We start from the raw sequence: 16,698 nt of genomic DNA, 5'->3' as shown, positions 1-16,698 counted from the left end.
AGACAGAAGGAGTCATTTTTCATTTTGATTGTTGTTGGGAAATATCATAATGGCGTATACTGATAAAGCGCTTCCCTACCTTCTAAGAAGGCTTAAAGTGCTTTACAGCCACAGTCCCATTCACCCATGGAGGCACACATTCACACATTGATGGCAGCCGAGCACTGGCACCAGCATATAACCAGCAGGAGCAATGTGGGATTCAGTGTCTCGCCCAAGGACACTTCAACACATGGGTGGCAGGGCGGGAACCGAACCTGCAATTTTTCCTTCAGAGGTCGACCGCTCTACCTCTGCACCACAGCCACCCAATGAAATTGGTTTGTTGATTAAGAATCATTAAAAACGCAACTTTATAGTTTTGATAGAAGACAAAAAATTAAAATTTGGGTTTAATGCGTTCAATTATGAATGCTTTCATTGGCAGTGTGATAGTTCATATGCAAGAATCTTCTGTAATAAAGGTATTAATCTAATTTTCAAAGTTTTTTTCAATCAAAACATCTTTTTTCCACCTTTAGGGCTGCTGCCTGTAGTAAAAGAACATCAGTTTTTTAGAAGCCCCATGGGGATAGCATCATTGCAGAGTATAAATATAACATGTATAATCTTATTTGTAAAAAATGCACTTTTGCCAGGACAGTTTTAGTGAAGCAACATGGAGTTTGTTAGGTTTTACCCAAGGCTGTAAAGGGGTATCGGACGGACTGATGGCTGTAGAGAGCAACCAACTGAACATGATTTTCAGTAAGCTTGTCCTGAGGGTAGTTCAGCAGTCTCCTCCTATCCCCCCAGCTACACACTTCTGCTCGTCTTCTAGGGCCCACCCAGAACTTTTCTGTGACAATACTGACTTCAATTTGCTCCTGGGTGTAGGTTCTTTTCACAGTCTGGATTTAATTTTTTCCCAGTATCAGGAAACACAAAAACATCCTTGTATGAAGAAACAGCTGGGCACTCATGCAAATGATGGACGCAGGTCCACAACAAGGTTCTGAAGACAGGCGTGGACAAGCTATATAGAAATCTACAGTAATTATTCAACATCAGCCGGAGTCAGGAGATTTCTCTAGAGCTGTTGAAGGCATTACTGTATACGTTTGTTTCTGCTACGTAATATAAATTAGTTTTTTATTTAAATCAGCTCATGAAATTATTGAAGAAATCTGATCTGTAACCCCAAAGAAAACAAGAGAAAACCCGACAGGACACGTAGTTTTCTGTGCAAACCACGTTTTCTCCATTGAGATAATGTGGTTGAAAAGTCAATTTCCTCTCTTGTGAAATCTGTTTCCCTACACTTTTACTCTGCAGGTATCAAATGGAGAAGAAAATAGAAGAGAACAGCCGCAATGAACTGCATGTGTCTTCTTTGCTTCACAAAAAGTCACAAGAGGGTAAAACGTTCACTGGTGAAAAGTTGTCAAAATATACAGCCTGACATGTTCGAGTCTGCTATACAGTTTAACACTTGTTGTAATACGTGGCAGAATATGTCAACTGAAAAAAATGCAAGAAACTAAAAGTGATACAGTCTTGGCCTATGACTGTTTTTCATTATGTCCTCTAAACTCTTGGCTTGCATTTGCTGTTATTTGGTTTTTGCTGTTTTTTATGAACCTTCTTTATATAGTTACTAAAATATAGTAACTGTTCGGTTTGTTTTATTCTATTATAGTTATGCCCCATTGCATCCTGCGTTGCTTTTCTTCCTGTCAGTCTTCACACCTGGTTTAAGTTTCCAAACATAACAGCTGCTTTGTGTTTGTCATTATCCAGTGTGGTTAAAAGCAGTCCCAGGTTTTCTTTGTTCTCCGCTTGATCCTCGTCAGAGTTCTGTGAGTGGGTTCTTTTAGCACATTTTGTAAGTGTTAAGCTCACAAAGTTTCTGCTTTTGGAGCTTTTGTTGCTTTATATACATAAAAAAAACTGCAAAATTTTCCATCCAGCTGTGTCTTCCTCTGCTAACCCTCCACATAAGTCTTTACCATTTTTATTCCCCAAAAAATGTAGTTAAAAAGAAAATTATTCTAGATTTTTTTAAATCGGTTAAATGTCTTTTTGTCGTACATATTGATTCCCTTTTGGTGTATCTATATTTGGATAAGAACAGCTTCCAAAAGAATGGCCTAGTTGAGCTTTAATCATAGTTTAGTGGAGCTAAGACCACAGTTTCAATAAACTTTGCATGGAAGTTTACTAAACGGGCCAAGTGCTGCAACAGAGGCAGCAATTGTCATTTTTTTCTGTTTGCAGTATGGACTTCAAACATGTTGCTAACTCTCTCCATACAAGCTTTCACACATTTTCTTTTGAGGTACCACCTAATTTGTTAGAAAGCACGTTCACAGACCAAAAGTCAAACCCAGTGGGTGGGTGTATGTCTCATGAAACATAATCCTTCAGTTTGGGGGAATGGAGTGTTGAAATGAGTGGGTTTGGGTCTGCAGTGCTTCATCAGTGGCACCACAACAACAGAGGAAAATGGGGAGGTGTTACTCGCCCGCTCCCGACAAGCAGGCTCCATGTGCCACAAATTTTCCCCCAATTAGAAGCAGACGCCGCTAATGCCCCAAGAGCCTGCTGAGCTGCTCAACGTCAGAGGCGTTTGTTCTGTGGCTCAACCGCTGTCGGGGAAGCACTTTTAAATGCACCCACAGACAGCCCACAACAAGCATCACAGACAAGGAGACGAGAGCTGCTGAAGATCCACATCACTTCAATTAAAGAGGCAACGAGGGGGGATAAAAAACAAAACAAGAGCAAAGGGATGAGAGCATGCTTTTTTTTGTATTCTTTATTATAGGAGGGGTGTGTTTGGAAAATTTACCACAAGCGACAAACGCCCAAAAACAATGATCTCCCCACCCTGGCCACGTAGCCTGGTGTACCACAGCAACAACAGCATCCTTCCAGTGTGTTTTTCAACTCAATCACATTCATGTCATTGTGAGATAAAGGCTTAAAAGAATGCTGTAAGGGACACAGCTGAAGGAAACGATTGTAAAAACGCTCTACGTACCCTGTGCAATCCCATAGTAAGACCTTTGACTGTATATGAGAACTGGACTGAGTGGGAGTGACATCACCCATTGAAAATGGCTTACTTTTATCTCCAACTAAATTAAGTCAATTCAGTCGCCTTTTTTTCGCAATACAAACGGCATCATGTTGGAACCGGATGTCTTCAGTAAGCAGTGATTGGTCTGAGCTAGTCTGACGCAATGTTTCTATGGTAACCACTCTCCTCAATCAGAAGTAAGCTTGTTGGAAGTCCACCGCCTACCACTCAAAAGTGGGCTCGGGAGAATCTGTCAAAAAATGTTGAATGTTTGACATGGGGGCGAGCAGGAACCACATGCCTTTATTGAGGCACTTGATTGCCCAGTTTATACCTTGAATAACTTGCACTACAGAAAAAATATCATCAAAATTATATAAGCAAGAACATAAAGGTACCTAGTTTACCTAGGTAAACATTTCTTTAAAGAAGTCTATGGCATTTTGGCTTCTTGGAGCCAATGGGTATTTCCTATTTGGATTGGGGGGAGGGCCACTCAGTCCAGTTCTCATATACACCCAATTAGGCCTGCACAATGTACCGCAAATTTATCGTTATCACAATATCCAGCTCTGCAATACGCATATCGCAAAAGACTGTGAAAAATAAATCGTAAACCTTAAATGTGTTAAAACAATCTTATGGCAGCTTGAATCATTTCTTTTTTCTCTTTCGGCTTTTCCCATCAGGGGTCGCCACAGCGAAACAACCTTTCCTTCGAGGATGAGTCGCATGGTTAACTTGGCAATGTTTTACGCCGGATGCCCTTCCTAATGCTACCCTCTCAAGTTATCCGGGCTTGGGATCGGCACAGAAGCAGCGAAGGACGGAAGGCGCCACAAACCAGCACGAGCTAAACCGGCTCCCTAGCCTGAACCATTTAACAAATCAAATAAATCCTTTTATGCATTTGACCAATCGGATGGACGTCTTCACCTTGTTGATCAATCGGATGAGGGCCTATTATGTTAGACGTTTGTCACCTATGTCGACGAGGGTCATTTGGAGTATAATTTTTAAACTGTTGCAATGAAATGGTAAAGATGTTTTGGGTTATTTTGCCATTTGTTAATATACTGCAAATTATATCGTTATCGCATTTTTAATCTCTAATGTCGTATATCATGAGTTTTTCTCATATCATGCAGTTCTACAGTCAATGATCTTAACATGCAGGTTGCATTTTTCAGTCATAACATATTTGCAGGGAAACCAAGAGTCTCAACGCGAGGGGGAGGGTCACCCAGTCCAGTCATTGACTGTAGTAGGGAACTGGACTGAGTTGCATTCAAAACAGGTGTACTGGCTACAAAAAGCCAAATTCTCATAGACATAGCGATAAATTAATGAGAAATAAACAGCTATTACTCAGTCATTATATTTGTCAGAATAACTATACTTGCTCGGATACCTTTTTTAACATGTTCTTGCTAATCCTAAATTTTTACGAAAAAAAATTAGTTCCATAAAAGTTTTCATAAAAGGTTTATACAAACTGATCAATCAGATGCCTCAATAACAGTATGTGCTGCCCGCTGCCCCCCAATCATTGAAACATTTAACAGATTCTCCCAAGCCTGCTTTTAAGTGGTAGGGGTGTGGACTTTCAACAAGTTTACTCCAGATTGGCGAGAGGTGTTGCCATAAAAACAACCGACTTGGACCAATCACTGCTCACTGACATTGCCTGGCTCCAACATGTCATTGTCCGTATTGCACAAAAATGATTACTGAATTGACTTCATTTCGTTGGAGCCATAAGTACCAGTAAGCCATTTTCTATGGGTGACATCACATTTGCTTGGTCCAGTTCTCATATATAGACAATGAGTGAGACTCAAATGGGGTTTTTCTATGAAAAAATAGCTACACTCTCATACCCACGAGACAAACATTGAGGTCCGTGGGCTTATGGGAGTATCTGACAAATGTAAAACACAGAAAAAGCGCCACACTCAGTGTTTCATGGGGGACATTCATTGTAACCACAGAGCCGGTGAGTGGAATGTTTTGTGTGTAATAAAATCGGTCTTTGGGCTTGGCTAATCAGATCTTAGTCAAAACATCTCTTAATCAGCATCTCTTAGCAGAAAAGCCTGTCCATTAATCACACAGCGGCAGTAAGAAGCTGCATGGGGGGCATTTCTTTTAGACACACACTTCTTACAGTGTAAAAAACAAATAAATACAATTAGTTTATGTATTTTTTCTCCATATCTTTATAGGTTTTCAGAAATATCCCAATTTATTACTACTGTGCAGGGTGTAAAGAAACAAGATCTCCACTGAAAACAAGACTGCAATAATGCTATTAAGAGACATTAAAATAATAGGCAACAGTTTTCAGCAAATAAAGATTATGTAGTAGTTTATAATCTTGAGCGGCTTCCTTCCAAACAAGCCAGACTGTATGAAGTCTCCAAACAATGGCAGCTTTCATCAGCGTGTTCCCTGACTGCATTCGCATGCTTTATTTACCTGGCTAACGAAGAGAACTGTATGGGATGGGGGGGGGGGGGGGGGTCGTAAGGATAAAGGCAAAAGCAGGAAGGGAGTCGGCTGCAAATAACAACTGCGAGTAACAGCATATGACATGCAGGTTTGGACACATTTCTGAGAGCCACAAAGGCACGGGAGCAAAAACGTCTCATGTGTTTGTAAAAATCCTGCCACACACGGGTTCCCGCGTGTCCCTGTATTGATACTACAGTGTGGATTCCTGTAGACAGAGAGCAAGTGTGCATTCAATAGGACCAGTGGGGAAAAGACAGATGAGTAGATCCGGGTGGTCCTCTGAACCGTCACTGTCTGCCTGTGGAAACTCAATGCTGCAGATGGACTAAGAATGTCGTAATTAACTTGCTTGAGGGCAGAACAATGAAATTACGCTCAATTCAACAGTAAAGTGATCTAGCTGAAGGAAGATAATAAGCATGTGCACCACAGTGTGTTACGTATCCCAAGCCAAAGCTTGGGATCTAATTACTTTTTGTCGTGCAGGTTTATTGATAAAACCGCCTTTATCTAAACCTGATACTCATGCAAATGCAGGTTTATGCAATCATCTTGAAGATACAAAAATGTTTTTGTCCGATTTGATCAAAATTTGCAAAGATAAAAAAAAAAAATCAAAATAAGAAATTTAACAATCCCAATGTTTCTTTAAAATTCTCCCTTTTAACCTTTAGGACGTTGTCATGCAATTTTAATACAGAACTGTCACATGAATGCTCTACCGTTGGCTGCATTTCGCGTAGCGCCTTCAGTGTTCCTAAGTACCCCAGAGGTACTCCAAAGGGGTGAGAAGCACTACACTAATGAGCAGCTAAAACCGTTTAATTATGGTACAGAAAATATGTCCCATGTTACATATATGACTTTCTTATTTTTTTCAAATGTATGCCCCATACCTTTTTGCACAGTGATGTTCTTAACTTTTGTATTTATTATTCAGGATCATTTCTTACATCTTAGAGATTTACAAAAGATTTGACATTTGTTGTCTCCAACATGATCTTCTTTTGATAATCAAAAATGTTCAGTGAGGGTTCAAGAGTGTTTTTTATCATTGCGTTAGGTGACTAATATTTTTTCAAAACCCTGAGTTCTGGTACAGAATTCTTTCTGTTGTTATTTTGTTTCATTCTTCCAAAAAAAGATTCAGGAATGCAACAGTTCAGTGTTGTCATGTTTCCAGTATCACGATTTTGCTCACTGGGATGGTAAACAAGATAGACTTTCGTTGCATCAATCCTTTTAAATGATGAGCTGTAATCAAAATTTAAAGCAAATAATGATTAAACTTTACTTCACAATTCCTGGAAATTTAATTCATTTGTATTGTCTGAAAAACAAAAATATATATTTATGTCAATAGATAGTACTTATGCATTAAATATTGATCAGCTGCAAAAATGACATTTAAAAAAAACGCGTGCATAAAAAAGATCAAATGGTGCCAATTTTTTATATATACCATTCTTTCAACATTCCTTTTTTTTGTGTTTGCAGGATCATAATCGGTTCTACAGATGCTTTTACAAACCTTTGAGGTTCCTTTGTTTTTTTTCTTGTGTCTCTCGGGTGTGTGTTTGAGGCTTCTTTTGCCACATTTGTCAGTAAACACCTGCATGGTCAACCCTCACATACAATGCTAATGTAATTTTTCAACCTAGCTGAGATGCTGAGGGTGGAGATAATATCTTCATGCAGGCGAATCCCTGACTGTGAACTTGTGCTGCTATGTGCCCAATAAAGCCCAGACAACCACCAATCAGAGGGCTATTATGTCTCTGTCCCATCTGCAAAAGCCTGTATCATCTGAAAGGTAAAAAGCCTTGTGAGCAGGAGAGCGGGAATTATAAACAAACAGAAACAGTGAGTGTAAAGGAATAAGAGACAGTGGTGCTGAAGGAGGTTGGTCCAATAAACTCGCTTTCAAACCCCAAGATCTCAGAAAGACTGCCAGACTGAGAAAGAGCACAGACAATTAGTGCCAATACTAACATCGGTAATAGCTCCAGAATGGAGTTCACACGAGCCCACGGCTGAGCGAGACTCGCCAAGAAAACAGTGGGTCTAAATCAGGCGGAGTTGAACGGCAACAGAAGAGGTGAAGCGATTTCCTGTTTCAGTCGACAGGCAGGAAGGCTCCACGCTGAGGAAGGACGCTCTGCTACCTCAGCACAGCTCAGTGGGCAAGGAGTATGGGGTAACTTATTGGACATTGAATTTGAAGCTGAAAGGAAATGTGGTGGGAGTGGCGAGCAAAGAATAAGAAACTATCCAGAACCCAAATGTATTCGGACAATAAATATAGAAAGTGGTTCATGTACTGAGACTAAAATCATTTTTTTCCACTTAAAATCTAAAGAAAAATGAAAGTATTTACCAAAGCAGTTGGTTTTGTGGGGAACAAACGTCTTGCATGCGGTGGATATCTGGTGCTCGGCACTAAGGACAGCTTTGATGATAAGGTCCTCGATTTGACTCATCAGTACTAGACCAAAAGAAGAATTTGAATTTGAAGTTTTTTCTTAAAGAATAGGAAAGAATAGGATGTTTGATCAAATTTAAGGACAGACTTTTACTCTACAAATCAAAAACAAAAGCCATGGTCTGACTCACATGTGGTGTCCTTTCCCTCCTGCTTCAAATACCTCAACACTGCACTCATACTCCATTTGTTCCCATAATCCTCTACTTCTGGGTCATCGCAGCTGAAAAGCAAGAAAGGCACTTCAAAAAACCTGATCTATAACAAAGAGATGAGTCAGGGGCTTCCCGTCAGAGCTTTTAGTGCATGCATGCTTCGCGCTGATGAAGCTTACCTGACATAATCACTGCTCTTTTTGTTCAGACTGTAGTTGGTGAGATGCATAAAAGTGTTCTTGATGTTAGTTGAAGTCTGATCGTACTTCACCGTGGCAAATCTGCAGGAAAAAAAAAAAAAGTCAAAACATGATTTGACTTCCACATTCATCAGGTTGACACTTGACTCAATAATAGGGGCACTTTGAGGAGAGATTAGTCTGGTAATGTTTTCAGAGGGGTGGATGCCACATGTGCAATAATGAGAATTCCTTGGCACGGCCCATATACCTAAATACCAACACCAACAAAGGAATTTCGAGAGATAAAAGCCGGATTCAGGTTTGATCGTGAATTATTGCTCAGTTAATAACAAAGCCAGGAACCACAAAAAAAAAAGAGGCCAGTGGCACTCTGTTTTCTGCAAGAGCACGCACTCACATCAGAGCGAGGCGAGGGGCCAGTCGCCCCATAAATTATCTACCCCCTTCTGGCAAATCTGCATCTCATGCCATCCTGTTCTCAGTGTGGTCATTATTTTGTTGTGAACAAACTCTGAAAAGTGGAGCGATTACATAAAGAGCTCCTCTGAAATGATCTTTGAACAATGACACAATCAGTAACATTTTGTTAGCACATCGTTCAACAGAAACAATGGGCCGCTTTGTTTCAGGATCACCACGCTGCACACTGAAGTGAGTCTGCAAAGTTTAGGATGCCCCCTTCTGGACACTGAAGGAATGCCAGCAAGATGAATCTTAACAGCAAAAGAAGTTATATTAAATAAAAACATATATTTCAACTATAGCTATGAATGAAAAATGAAGCTCTCGTTCCCTTTTAAAAATAAATGTGGAAAAATTAGGGATGCAAAGAAACCAGGAACCTTTTAAACCACTTTAAAAGTTTAATTTTGACTTTTGTCAAAATGTTTGTAGAACCGATGACTGCAATGATACAACAGTCAGACAAAAAGATCTTTAAGTCCCATTCCAATCAGCTTTTGATCTATTTTCAAGGTGTTCCTAATGGTCTTTTTAATATGATTATGCCATTTTTGCCTTAATCGAATAACCTGTTCATTTTATAGGATATAGTTTCTGCAGAGCAGCAGTAGATCATCAGAAAATTAACTCTGAGTTGTGAGCGGGGCGGTTAGCATGGAGCAACCCCGCCCCCGTTTCCATTCCCAGTGTTGAGAGCTCTCTGTTTAAGCATTTTTTCATCTGCTCCTGATTCAAAATAATTTCAATAAAGACAAACTCAGAAATGCAATTTTATTTTCTTTATACATGTACCCTATCATCTGAAAAATGCCATAAGAAAACACCCTTTTCATCAGCGTGGGTAGTTTCAATCTTCCTGTTTAGTTCCACTTTACATCATGTCTTTTGTATTAAAAGTATGTGTATTTTTTTGTGCTTTAAAAAAAACATTTGTTAACATCTTTAAAGTCTGTCTTGATGCTTTTCCTCTGTGTTTATCTATTCTTGAATGCGCAATTAAACTTAAGCTATCATAAAAAGACATAATTCAGAAGTTCAATTACTAAGCATATCGTTGAATAAAAGTAACATCTCTGTTTCTTCTTTGCTCTCTTAGAAAAAAAATGATTTTCGTTGAAGGAAAACCTTTAGGCTCATGACCATTCATCAAAGCAGAACAGGCAGATGGCTTTTGGAAGACAAGAAAAAACAATCCTTGACTTGAAACCATGTCATTAATTGTACAGAAATCGATGTGCGCTTACCGAGCCAGTCCCTCCTCATACACATAGATGAGAAGAGGATCGTATGAGGTTACCAACACATACAAACGCATGTCAAACTTGAAGTCTGTGAAGAAGACATTTAAAAAGTAATTTATAAAGCTGTTTTTAGTGTAAGCATGTCAGCTCTTCAACACATTTATAATAGACGTGGATCTCACCATCTATCAATAGTGGGTTGTTAATATAGCGGGAGACCAGGATGTTGTCATCCATTGAGATCTGATTTGGCTGCGGAGACACAAATGAAGGCGAGTTTAATGAAAACACAAAGGACAAAAAAAAAAACCATGTGGGCGGTGTTTGATCTTTGAGTTAAAGAGGTGAAGCTAAAACTCTTATAGAACTGCACTTAAAAGTGGGCTGACGTGACACGGCGCTCAATCATAAACATCAAAAGAAGCATCGGATGAGGAAAAGTTTCAGTGACGCTGGCAATGGCAGGTCAACCTTCAATAACAGCCTATAAAAACACAATCTGGTGGTGGGAGATGGGTCATTTATGAGGCTGAAATGTGTTGCAGGTGGCGAAGTTGAGAAGAAACCAGAGGAGGGGGAGAGGGGGGGGGGCAGTGTAACCTCAGCGCTGGCGGGAGTTCAGAGGAAAACAGAACCCAAAAGATGAACGTATTTCTTTCTTCTCTCCAAATATCAAGCAGACATTCTTTCCACTGTTTCATAAAAATGCCTGAGAAGAAGAAGAATAGTGCAAATGTTTTCCAAGAGCAAGAACCTTGTTGTGCTCCTCCAAGAGCGGGGCCTTGGAAGTGGCTGATTTACTCCACGAAGCTTATTAATGTATGGTTGAAATCTATTTTAAAAGACAGCTGTATCAGTGTAACCCCCCACCCACCCACACACACACACACACGCTCTGATAACATCCGTCCAAGCCTGAGTTCACACGCCCTTTTCATTGTTGCTTACACATGGATCAATATGATTTATTTTTCTTATGAAACATAGATTGACATTGAGATTAGTAGCAGAGCATGAAGCAAAAATATTTTTTTATTCATCGCCGTGGCCTTGAGGTTAACGTTCATTAACATTTTTTTTATGCATCAAGTGAAAATAAACTGGAAAATTCAATGCAAAAACACACTACTACTGAAAACTAAAGTTTTTGAAAATCCAGAAACGTTACAATATATTTTTTAGGAAATGCCACAAAAATGTTTAAATATTCAAGAGAAACGATGGTGTGTGTTGCTTAAAGCTAAAAAAAGTTATAAACTACAAGTTCAGAACTACAACAAACACGAAGCTGACCAATTTTAAACAAATGAATATCTTTGTTTTTTCAAACACACAATGACACAGGTTTATTTAAGTCTGAAGCTTCCAAACCTGGGTGGGGGGGGGACCACCCAAGCTGCTCTGAAGCGCACGCTGACTTCAGGGAGGGAACACAGGAAAATATATAACTGTTATTCCTAATGATGTTTGAGTTTGATGGTTTATTCCTGAACTTTGACAGTGCACTTTTAAAAGGTCAACCAAATTCATAACAGACTGTCACGACTGGATGTGTTTTCTTTTTTAATAGCAGCAAACACCACCCACATTTTGGCCTCCATCAGTCCTTTGAGTTGAGTTGGGTCCTTAACTCAAATCTGGATTTTATCGTGTCTAAACACTGACAGGTCAGCTCTCAGTACGGTGCTTGAGGGGAATGAAATGGGAGGGTGTTAAACGTTACTCACATTGCTGACTAAATAGATGCCCCGTCCTCTTGATGATGCTACTGGTTTAATTATCCATGGTCCCTTGTCTTTGGCAAAACAGCCTGAGCAAAAAGAAAGAATATAGGACATTTAAATCTGTGCAGAAAGGCTTGGACTAAATCATTGGGGTGAGGTTTTCTTACTGCGGAATTCCTGGTACTCTGAGGGAAGCACGAATGTCTGAGGGATGATATGAAAATGTTTGAATCCGTGAGTCTGTTGCATTCGCTGGATGTTTTTATACAGCCGGTCTTTGCGGGTTAACTCGTACGACCTGGAAATGAGCAGAGACTCCGGTTAGAAAGCGTGCGACGGTCAGAGCGCCCCCTGCCCCCGACCGCGGCATTAACGTCAGGCTTCCACAAGGCATCCCTCCAAGCTAAACACACGGCCTGAGGCGAGCAGCAGCGGCTTCCTACAACCCCAAATGCAAAGAAGATGAACTGAATCGCAACACCCCACCTGGGAAAGTGATTGACCTTCTGGAAGTCTTGAAGGCTGCGCAGTATGTAAGGCTTCAGGTGAGATCCCGTCCACATCAGGTTGAAGTCATTACTGTTCGGGTGAACCTTGAACAAAAGAGGCCGTCGTTAATCTTAACTGACAACTTTGATTAGCGGAAAACCCGAAAAGGGATAAATTTAATCATTGAGAACCAAAAAAAAAAAAAAAAAAAATTAAAAAAAAAAAAATCAACATTCACATTCTAAAAAAAGAATCAGGCAAAGTGGAAGGCCCTGCAAAAATAAACTTCCAACATCTCTCTCTCAGGAGGACGGCCAGCTCACAGAGTTTCACCACTACCACGTCATTTTATCCGTTTAACGTTGTTTATATTCCAAAAAATCCACATCACCATTCCGCCTGGTGAGGACCTACCCCAGATGTTTTCAATGAGGGCTCATTAAAGTTTGGCTCTGTGGAGACGGTGGCAGACACTCGTCTGCCTTTAGTCAAGGGTTAAGTGTCGTCAGACAAAATTAAAACAAAGGAGGAATAATCATGAATGCTTAAAGAGACTGACAATGATATCCCAAAGATGGAAAAGACGACTGTTTCCGTTGGATGAAATCCTTTTTTTTTCCACTGAGGACTTTGAAGGCATCCTTTGCTGCATCAAATGTTCATTTTCTGTGGTGTAGGGGTGAAGGTTACCTCATGGAATCCATGGTTGGTGAGTATTCCTCGCACCAGGCGGCTTTCTGTGCGCACAATCTTGAAGGCCATATTGTATCGCTCTGAGCAAAATAAAAGACAAGAAAAGCTCAATAGTGTCCTTCAAGGAGCTTCTATAGTTTGTGCGAGTTCTTATATACCTCCCACGGAGCAGATGCTCCGGTCTTTTGAGACAGCAGCCTCGGGTAAAAACAGGAGAACTGGGATTGTCTTGCTCAACCCGCTCCATGAGATGCACTGATGGTCTCTAGCAGAAAACGGACAAAAAATAGGAAAAGTGTCTCAATAAACACATTCTATACACTGAAAACTTTTTTATTGGAGCTAAATCGTGCGCATTTATGACTTAATGTTGAGAGAATGTGAGCCAGCATTATGTTTACCTCAGCAGAGACAGATAAAGTCAAAATCTTACACACTATCAGGAGTAAAAACAAACCAGTGTCTCATGCGAGCATAAACTCGTGTAGAAGTCCAGATTACCTCATAGAACCAGACGCAGCCTGCTTATCAGTTGGTACATATAATGGGGTTAAATCAGGTATGACTGCTATACAGTAGATAAGAGGGTGGAAAGCAAACATCTTCGTTGGTGTAGTTTTGGACTCCACAGACAGCAGATTTAACTGCTCTGATGGCACTTTTGAGATATTTTGACAGTTTCTGCTGGTTGATTTTTATAAACATCAAGACCCTAGAGATGCAGATGCCTCTGTATTTTCTTATGGAGCGAAAAAAAACAACTTTATTGTCCATCTAGTAACACCAAGTTGTTGCAACAAACAAAATGTAAACTATTGCTCGATAGACACTAATTCAGAAGGTAACATCCACAGAAATGTGTGAAGTTAATGCATTTAGGTCACAAATGAACACATCAGTGTCCATAACTATCTTTTATGGGAAGACCTTGCATAGATCCTGTGCATATAAGAGCAGATAAAAACTATTAAATATGAGAAAATATGGGATAAACAAGTCAGTTGAAAGAAGAATTAGGAAACTTTTATTTTGAAATATTAAAGGCAAAATATCCCCCCCTCTTTTTTTAAAGGGTTTCGAAAAGAGATGGTTAGTATAATGTAAAAAGTTCAAGTTTTAATTATGAGAAGTATGAATTGAGAACTGCTGTAAAATAGTCTTGTTGTTGTTTAATGTAATATGCATCAGTGTGAATGGATGTTTTATGATTATATAAACAGATATATATCTCTCATTCTTCCTTGTTTCAAAATTGTATTTTTTCTAAATGGTTTTAGTCAGAAGTAAGCTCTTCACTGTTTACTCTGTAGGATCATAATGGACGTTGCATGTTGGTTCAGATCGACTGACTCCTCAGCGAGGAAAACTGCCAGTTTGGTTTAGTTTCAAAGCAGATCTATTTACTTGGAGATTAGGCTTTAATTCGAGGCAATCGAACCTAAATCAGGAGATGCAGCCTAAAAGCAGTGGCTCTCAGTGAGGTATGACTAAGAATAGTTGAAGAGGGAATTATTTGGCAGACAAGTTCAGATTTTCCTCCCTTTTGTTCCAAAGCCTTTAACCAAAAAGCATCCAAACGCTGATTTTTTTTTTTTTTTTAATTGCATGTTGCTGTAAATAATTGAGCAGAATCCAGGACAATCCTTCGTTGTGAAGCCTTGATTATATAAAATAGTAATAAATTATGGACAATCAGAAAGGCAAAGGCTTGGCAGAGTTGAGGAAACTGCTTTTTGGTCCACAGGGGTTGAACGTTAATCATGTATTAAAAGGCTTTTAAAAGCAGTCAAGAGGCCCAATAGGCTAAGAACCTAACAGGAGACAAAAAGAACCTGCAAAGTTTACAAAGCATCCTGAAAGTGAACTACAGCCTCTCCATGGTTCTAACAACTCCTATTTGGAAAAACAGTGAAAACACATACCGGTACAAAGATAGTTCTGAAATGATCAATAAAAGATGAAAAAAAGTTCTAACGTTTTCTTTTTTTTGCAGATTCTTAATATTTTCTCCTAAAAACATTAGTGACTCATGGGACTTCTTGGTTTATCGCACCATTAGTGCAATCTAGATTCGCCATCCATTTCGTTAGTTTGATGACTAACTGTAAAAGACTAGACAATATATACATTTTTTCAATAATAGTTGAGAAAGAAAACCTTTGGAACAACTCAGATAATAATAGACTAAAAAAATGTTAATTGAATGGAATATATCAAGATTCAGAAAGACGAGTTTGATGTAGCTCTTTTCTCACAAAAATACATAGTAAACTATAATATTGGATTACTAATACAATGTTAATCAATAGCATCCATATGTCAAAGGTCTTATGGGTTGTCTTAGGAAATAAAAGATGTTATAGCATCGATTGCTATTGAAATTTTACACCACAAATATACAGAAGTGGTATGTTTGTCAATTGAAACGTATTGCTCCTCTGCAAAATAAGCCAAAATAAAGAATACATTAATAAAGATTAAACCCACATGCAAAACATATATTTAGGGCAAAATCTATGGATGCTTAAAAAGACTATAAGAAGTTCTTAAAGTTGTTGTTAGGTTTTGCCAAAAATAAATATAAATATATTAATCATTCTTTTGGAATCCTTTGACTGGTCAAGTAAAATCTATATATTTATAGATATGATGCAAAATGAATATTTAGGTGTGTTTTTTTTGCATTTGATGCAGAAGTTAATATGAACAATGTTTATATTGGTATACAATTGTGATTTCTTGATAAATTATGTGACAATACTTTTCTGAAGCAGGTAAAAGTGGTTTGTTTGGTGGACAGGAAAACACCTGCTTTGTTCAAACCGTTAACACACAAGGGAGATCTACTTACTCTTTCTCGTCTTCTGAGGAGGATTCAGAGTCTCCTTTCTCTTTGACAACCGCTGGCATTTTTTAGGTGAAATGTGAGCGGCTGTCTTGTCTTTTGTTGTTCTAACAGCTAATAGTGACAGATCAGCTTAAAGAAGTCACCGAGCGGTTCATTCACTTACTGTTGAAATGACCAAATACATAAACTTTATCACTGTGATTTTCTACGCATTTGTAAACAGATAAATTAAAGCTGTGATGTAAGTCACAAAGGTAAAACACTGCGGACATTGCAACGGACTAACAACAATCTAGCGGGAGTCAGCTTAAAGACGTTTTCCATATGCTACTTTAGAAGAAGACCGTGCAACCAAAAGCCAGCTTACGTATAAACCCCTTAAAGCGGATACTTTTTGGGAAGGAAACCCCGTCAGCACAGAAAACTTGAATTAGACTTTCTAATGAGTCTGTTGGTAGCTAGCTAATGTGATATCGTCGGGGCTTATTTATCATTCTGATAAACCTTCCTGGTTACTACAACAACAGAGCAGCAACAGATAACCGAGCATGCGCACTGGCTATGATCGTTGTATCTCGTCGTTTTAGTTATTCTGGCTATATTTATAAACGTGTATTGCGCACTTAAAGTATTCGTCAATATAAAACAGTGTGTGCTCTAATATTTCTTTAAACAACGCCGTAATATCTTTATACCTTATCTAAATGTATTGGATTGTTCTCTCACTCTATCTACAACTCTTTTCTCAGCACAGCCTACCTTAAATGAATACTTATTTCTTATTGGTTGCACCAAAAGAATGGGCGGCACCACTGCTTTAGAAGGA

The 16,698-nt window shown here is 39.1% G+C and overlaps 1 protein-coding gene across 5 annotated transcripts in view; it reads right to left on the bottom strand.

The window, feature by feature from the left end:
* The window catches only part of ttll5 (tubulin tyrosine ligase like 5), a 53,476-nt gene extending 36,882 nt beyond the window's left edge, over positions 1 to 16,594 (bottom strand). For 3 of the 5 annotated variants that reach the window (XR_002872676.1, XR_002872674.1, XR_002872675.1), the window contains exons 1-11: positions 15,876 to 16,594; positions 13,183 to 13,289; positions 13,022 to 13,104; positions 12,329 to 12,435; positions 12,010 to 12,140; positions 11,846 to 11,928; positions 10,301 to 10,370; positions 10,122 to 10,206; positions 8,392 to 8,493; positions 8,189 to 8,280; positions 7,953 to 8,060 (exon numbers count right to left, since the gene is read on the bottom strand). Coding sequence is in view for 2 of the 5 variants with exons in the window: in XM_023951957.1 (XP_023807725.1) it covers positions 7,953 to 8,060; positions 8,189 to 8,280; positions 8,392 to 8,493; positions 10,122 to 10,206; positions 10,301 to 10,370; positions 11,846 to 11,928; positions 12,010 to 12,140; positions 12,329 to 12,435; positions 13,022 to 13,104; positions 13,183 to 13,289; positions 15,876 to 15,934 (1,027 nt within the window). In the remaining 3 variants the exon portion in view is untranslated. The remainder of the gene's footprint in view (positions 1 to 7,952; positions 8,061 to 8,188; positions 8,281 to 8,391; positions 8,494 to 10,121; positions 10,207 to 10,300; positions 10,371 to 11,845; positions 11,929 to 12,009; positions 12,141 to 12,328; positions 12,436 to 13,021; positions 13,105 to 13,182; positions 13,290 to 15,875) is intronic. The other 2 variants (XM_023951957.1, XM_023951958.1) reach the window with 2 other exon arrangements.
* Positions 16,595 to 16,698: the final 104 nt, after the last annotated feature.

Source organism: Oryzias latipes, chromosome 22 (genome assembly GCF_002234675.1).
Source record: "Oryzias latipes chromosome 22, ASM223467v1".
Lineage (NCBI taxonomy): Eukaryota > Metazoa > Chordata > Actinopteri > Beloniformes > Adrianichthyidae > Oryzias > Oryzias latipes.
The sequence above is the reverse complement of the archived record's forward strand: the minus strand, read 5'-3'. Positions and strand labels throughout refer to the sequence as shown.